At 51.7% G+C, this 6,824-nt stretch overlaps 1 protein-coding gene across 2 annotated transcripts in view; it reads left to right on the plus strand.

Moving 5' to 3' along the window:
* The window catches only part of UMODL1 (uromodulin-like 1), a 65,603-nt gene extending 60,006 nt beyond the window's left edge, over nucleotides 1–5,597 (plus strand). For both annotated transcript variants that reach the window (XM_011954074.1, XM_011954075.1), the window contains 2 exons: nucleotides 524–726; nucleotides 5,162–5,597. In XM_011954074.1, coding sequence (XP_011809464.1) covers nucleotides 524–705 — 182 coding nt within the window. In that variant the 3' untranslated portion in view covers nucleotides 706–726; nucleotides 5,162–5,597. The remainder of the gene's footprint in view (nucleotides 1–523; nucleotides 727–5,161) is intronic.
* Nucleotides 5,598–6,824: the final 1,227 nt, after the last annotated feature.

Consider the following 6,824-nt stretch of genomic DNA (forward strand, 5'->3'; position numbering starts at 1 on the left):
GCGCCACCACGCCCAGCTAATTTTTGTATTTTTAGTAGAGACGGGTTTCACCATGTTGGCCAGGATGGTCTCAATCTCTTGACTTTGTGATCTGCTCACCTGGGCCTCCCAAAGTGCTGAGATTACAGGCGTCAGCCACCACACCCAGAAAACACTCTCTATCTTTTAATTGCTCCCCTGGGTCTGGGGACGGCTCACTCCTCTGTGCTGTGGAGCCTGTGTAGGCCCAGCCTGTGTCTCCATGCAGGGAATCTGACTGGGCTCGCCCCTTCCCACCAGGAGGACCTGCTGGTCCTGCGCAGTCCCACCCTCGTGGCCCACGCCTCACCAGGCAGTGCTGTCCTTACTGCAATGCTGTCCTGGGCTTGGACACCTGCCTTGCCTTTGGTAACCCACAGGCACACGTGGGCCTTGCGCTCCCCGTGCTTCAGATCCAACAGCCCCAGATCCGGGTAGAGGGCTTGCTCCATCGCCTTCCTCCTGTTTGGGCAGATCTCTCACCTGTGCCTGCCTCCTCCCCCAGGTGAGCCTCCACGTGCAGAAGCAGGCCTGGACGCCGGTTATGTGGTCCTCGCTGTGGTGGCCATCTTTGCGCTGGTGGCGGGGGCAGCCACCCTTCTGATCGTGCACTACCGGAGAATGAAGGGGAGATACAACTTTAAAATCCAGTCCGACAACTTCAGCTACCAGGGGTTCTACGAGTAGGAGGCGCAGGCTGACAGGAAGGTGGGTGCGGAATGGGGGCGTCTGATACGCGTGTCCTGCCTCGGCCAGCCACGGTGATGGGGACGGCAGAGCGGGATTCGGCCAAGGGTAGATCTATGTGTGTGTCTGTGTTTTGTGGCCCTTTACGGGGCGTGCAGCCTCCCTTCTGAGAAAGCAACCACGAGCAGGCACACAGGGGAAACTACAGGCAGACTGGAGAAGGTTCAGTCGCTTCACACACCCACTGGACTGGCTCCGTGATACCAGTGGCAGTGCCATGTGGGTGACCGCAGGACCCAGGGGCCTACCACACATCCCGTCTCTGCCACCCACTCTCTGGGCCGCCTAAGCAAGGTCCTGAGCCTCTCGGTGCCTCGGTTTCATCATTTGTAAAAGAAATCATGTAACAGTCCTGGCCGTGTAGAGGGTGTGACATTCAAATGGGAAGATGCCCAAGAGGCCCCGCTATGGGGTCCGACGCCCTCGATCACTGATGGATCCTAATGATCGTCCTCAGCCGAGTGTCCCTGAAACCTGGCACTCGCAGGGATTGTCACGTGTGGTGTGGATGCCACAGTGGATCCCTCACACCTTGCTGCTCAGGCCCACAGCCCCAACTTATATATGTCCTTTTGAGGCTGAAGATGCTTCTCGGATCTGCCCCTGTGGACTTTTGTTTCTCCTGGGCTTGCACATAGTTCACCACAAATGAATGACAAGCATTATGGAGGGCAGTATCATTGGTATAAACTTTCAGTGGGAAATGCCAAGACTGTGACTTCTGTAAAGATTTTCAGATTTTTTTTTATTTTTTGAGTTGGAGTTTTGCTCTTGTTGCCCAGGCTGGAGTGCAATGGCATGATCTCAGCTCACCGCAACCTCCGCCTCCCGGGTTAAAGTAATTCTGCTGCCTCAGCCTTCCGAGTAGCTGGAATTATAGGCATGTGCCACCACGCCTGGCTAATTGTGTATTTTTAGTAGAGACAGGGTTTCTCCATGTTGGTCAGGCTGGTCTTGAACTCCCGACCTCAGGCTATCCACCCGCCTTGGCCTCCCAAAGTGCTGGGATTACAGGCGTGAGCCACCGTGCCAGGCCAAATTTTGAGATTTTTCTAAGAAAAGAACATGGCTGTAATCCTAGCACTTTGGGAGGCCGAGGCAGGAGGATCACTTAAGCCTAGGAGTTTGAGACCAGCCTTGGTAAGACAGAAAGACTCCATCTCTACAAAAAAATGCAAAAATAAGCTGGGTGTGGTGGCACATGCCTGTGGTCCCAGCTACTCAGAGGCTGAGCTAGGAGGATCGCTTGAGCTCAAGAGGTGGAGGTTGCAGTGAGCTGAGACTGCCCCACTGCACTCCAGAGGGAGACCCTGCCTCAAAAATAAATAAATAATAATAAAAGAAGAAGAGAAGCACTCACGAGGCTTATCTGGCAGCGTGTGAGGCTGCTGACTACAGATGCTGTACGGCAAGCACGGCGGCATCGGCTTCCTGGGAGGCCTCAGGAAACTTACATTCATGGCGGAAGGCCAGCGGGAAGCAGGCACCTCTCCCATGGCTGGAGCAGGAGGAAGGGGTCAGGGCAGGTGCTATGGACGTTTAATCAACCAGATCTTACGAGAACTCTATCATGAGACAGCACCAAGGGGATGGTGCTAAACCATTTTTGAAGGATCCATCCCATGATCCAACCACCTCCTATCAGGCCCCACCTTCAATAGGGGGATCACATTCAACATGAAATTCGAGTGGGGACACAGATCCACACCATATCAACTGCCCGCCGTCTAAGCCAGCAGGAGAACAAGGAAAGACGAGAGGCCAATTTTCCCTTGGATGTTTTAATTGCGAGGAGAGGGACATTCAGCATGACCTTGGCACCCACCCACCAGATTTCCTGAGAAAGCTAGCAGGACAAGTGTTGGCCTCGTCGGTGGGATTCACATCTTAAATATTAAGTAAAAGGCACTGACATTTCCTCGTAACTCTATCTAGAGAGGTGACTGGCCTCTAGCACTGGCCTCATCTATGCTATAAGGGCTCTGAGACACCAGAATAATACGCACGTTAGTTACCAGGAGTCCTAGCAGGAGAGAGGAGTAAGACAAAACTAACACAAGCATCCCCCTCGCATGGGCAGAATCACATCCACAAGCGGGTGGCGTTTTCTCTGAGGAAGTTGCCCAGCAAACGCAGCATGAAGGTTGCCTTTTGGAAATGTGTGCTGTAGTCTGGGCTTTGCTGTGTGACCTGGGAGGATTTGCTTGGGTTCTCTGGGCCCCATTTCCTCATTTTAAGATTGGAGTCAGTGTCTTCTACACTTTGCTGTGTTGTTTCAAAAATCTGTTAAGGGGCTGGGTACAGTGGCTCACGCCTGTAATCCCAGCACTTTGGGAGGCTGAGGCGGGCGGATCACGAGGTCAGGAGATGGAGACCATCCTGGCTAACACGGTGAAACCCGATGTCTACTAAAAATACAAAAAATTAGCCAGGCGTGGTGGCAGGTGCCTGGAGTCCCAGCCACTCGGGAGGCTGAGGCAGGAGAATGACGTGAACCCAGAAGGTGGAGCTTACAGTGAGCTGAGATTGTGCCACTGCACTTCAGCCTGGGTGACACAGCGAAACTCCGTCTCAAGAAAAAAAAAGAAAGAAAATAAGGACCTGAGCACAGGAAGACGGGCTTGGCTGGAGAAGCTCTGCCCAACGAAGAAGGTGCAGTGTGGTACTGGCAATGTCTGTTGTCTCCCAACATCCCTGTGGGGTTGTGCTGTTATTAGCATCCTGTGTTATAGTTAGAAATCCAGGGTGGGAAGGGATAGATGTCCCAGGTCGTGTGGCCAGGAGGTGGTGGAGCTGGGCTGCATGGGATTTCCGTTGGGCTCCAGGGTCAGCTCTCTTAGCTGCCAAGCTTAGAGCCTCTCTTAGGCTAGTGTTCACATGACTGATGGACCCTTAGAACAATGCCCCTTGCCTTTCCGCTTTATCAGTGACCTGGAGAATTTGTATTTTAGCAGCTGTGCAAGGGAATCCATAATTCTTAATTCTTGCAGTAGAGGCACCAGGTGTCCCAGTTAGAGGTAGAAACTGTTGTGGTTACAGGGAAGGAAACTTCCAGGGAGCCAGGCGCTGCTGCTCAGCTGTGGTCTGGGTCCTCAGCCACCTCTGAGGATCCCAGAGGGGCAGGGAACAGCAGTGAAGTTTCAGTTCAACTTTACACTCTAATAGTGAAAAATAAGTAAGCTTCCTCGGCATGGTAGCTTTTGGCCTTTGGCTTGGGGCCCATGGGGTTTGGGCCATGAAGACCCCCTCCTCACCAAGCCCATTGCCTCCCATCCTGGGCAGGGGACACTGTCAGTACCAGCCGGCTCCGTTTTTGTCAGGCTGACAGTTTCCCCAGGCAAGCCCGTCTTCCCTGTGCTCAGGTCCTTATTTTCTTGAGATAACAGATTTTTGAAACAACTCAGCAAAGTGTAGTAGACACTGGCTCCAATCTTAAAATGAGGAAATGGGGCCCAGAGAACCCAAGCAAATCCTCCCAGGTCACACAGCAAAGCCCAGACTACAGCACACATTTCCAAAAGGCAACCTTCATGCTGCGTTTGCCGGGCAACTTCCTCAGAGAAAACGCCACCCGCTTGTGGATGTGATTCTGCCCATGCGAGGCGGATGCTTGTGTTAGCTTTGTCTTACTCCTCTCTCCTGCCAGGACTCCCGGTAACTAACATGCGCATTATTCTGGGGTCTCAGAACCCTTACAGCATAGATGAGACCAGTGCTAGAGGCCAGTCACCTCTCTAGATAGAGTTACGAGGAAATGTCAGTGCCTTTTACTTAATATTTAAGATGTGAATCCCACCGACGAGGCCAACACTTGTCCTGCTAGCTTTCTCAGGAAATCTGGTGGGTTGGTGCCAAGGTCATGCTGAATGTTCCCCTCCTCGAAATTAAAACATCCAAGGGAAAATTGGCCTCTCGTCTTTCTTTGTTCTCCTGGAGCTCCTGTCTCTTGAAGCGAGAACTGTCTCACTAGTTCTAAAGTTCCTGCAGACATCTGCTCTTTGAAAACCGTCAGCCAACCCGCCTACCCCCACCCTTGGGCAGCCCCACTCAGAGATGTTCCCAGTGTCCTGGTGGGTTCTCCATGGATAGTGCAAAGGTGCAGGGGCCCCAGGTGTGCTCATCCGGTTCAGGTATCTGCACCAGCCACCCCCACCAGTCGGCGTGGTGGGAGCATCACTCACCCGAGAGCAGGCACAGCCCCACGGCCGCGGTTCCACTGGGCACTCTGGGAGTGGCTGCCTTTTCATTTGGGGCTTGATCTATCCCTCTCCAGTAAACATAGATGCCACGTCCTCGGGTTGGTGGTTCCTCCACTACCCATCCTCCTGGGGTTTTCGGTATTAACTTTACCTTTCCTGCATGCAAGCTGACCCAGGGGACCTCTTTCTCCACACAGGTTGCGGTGAGTCAACCTGCCTCCAGAACCTCGGAGATTCCCTGGCAGGCTCCCCCGGGATCCCCAGTGTCTCTCTGCACCTCCACCCATCCCTCAGTTCTTAACTCTTCAAGCCTTCACGGGGGTCTGCTCTGATGGATGTGCTCTGCCAGCACCTGGGTGAACCCAGGGGGGATGACAGCAGCCACCACCTGCCCCCAAGAGGCAGGCCATTCTGTAGGTCCTAGAGGAGCCACAGCCCACAGGCAGACGAAGGGGCTACGGGAGACGGGGGCAGTGCTGGGGGTGCTCTGGCTCCACCACCACCCATGCAACCCCCACAGCCCGGACCTCCCAGACCTGCGACCCTCCACACCAGCCCACCGAACCCTCCCGGGCTTGCTCTCACTTGGCGTCCATCACCCCTTTGGCAAATATAGAATATTTCACATTCTCAGAGAGACCTGACAGTGCTCCTGACGCTCCTTTAAAAATAGGTCAGTCTTAGAAATATACTGCCAATGTTATTTTTAGTGGATGTTTAGGCTCTTTGACTTTTCTCCTGTGTACCAAGGTATTGCTTTTATTTACACAACAGTGGCTCAAAAGCCACTCTATTAATGTGACAACCTTTTTAATAAGTAGAAATAACATATGCACACATCACTCTTCACATTTCTCTAAGCATTTTCACAGCCATTTTTTCATATAATCCAACCACAGTGGGAGGTGTGATTTACCCGTTACACAATGAGAAACCAGAGGAGCTGATGAGTTACTTAATTGAGGTCACAGAATGAATTAGCAAGAAAATGGTTCTAAAATCTAAGTATTTTAGTCTAGACTTTTCTCCATTATATCATCCTAAGAGATAATGCTCTGTACTATATTTGAAATAAATCGGAGTTGTATTAGATAGCTCACACCTGAAAGTAGAGTGTTTTTCCTCCATGAACTTAGAATTATAACATGGCCTTAGTTTCCAATCCACAAGACTAATTTTGTTGAATATAATTGTCATTCATACAGAACATTTGGGGAAAGGAGTATTTTGATTTACTGGATATTCTCCGAGTCAGTAAAGAATGACAGTGGGTAATACGTGTGGATCACAGATTCCGATCAAGTAGAATCAATCACACAAGACACTGAAATGTGGCTGCTTGTGCTGGATGCTCCATTTGGGATGGTCCATCACAGGCTCACTGAGCATCCACCGAGGGCCAGTGCTATGCTGGGCACTCTGGGGAGGCCAGGAACGCATCTCTGGTTCTTCCCAAGTCATATCCACCAGTCGGCGTGGTGGGAGTGTCGCTTGCCCGAGAGTAGGCACAGCCCCACGGCCGCCGTTCCACTGGGCACTCTGGGAGTGGCTGCCTTTTCATGTGGGGCTTGATCTATCCTTCTCCAGTAAACATAGACACCACGTCCTCAGGTTGGTGGTTCCTCCACTACCCATCCTCCTGGGTCTTTCATATAACCTGTTATAAGCTATTCTGAAGTCAGCTGAGGAGCTTTCACTTGCCTTTCTTGGAAGAGCGTGACATACTCTACTAAACCAGCTGCTGAGCCCCATGACTGTGTGGCTCTTTGGATTTCAGATAAAGTCATTGACATATATTTAAAAACCCTGTCTTTCTTTTTTTTTTTTTTTTTTTTTGAGATGGAGTCTTGCTGTCACCCA

The sequence above is a fragment of the Colobus angolensis genome, unplaced genomic scaffold, assembly GCF_000951035.1.
Source record: "Colobus angolensis palliatus isolate OR3802 unplaced genomic scaffold, Cang.pa_1.0 Scaffold38, whole genome shotgun sequence".
Taxonomy (NCBI): Eukaryota; Metazoa; Chordata; class Mammalia; order Primates; family Cercopithecidae; genus Colobus; species Colobus angolensis.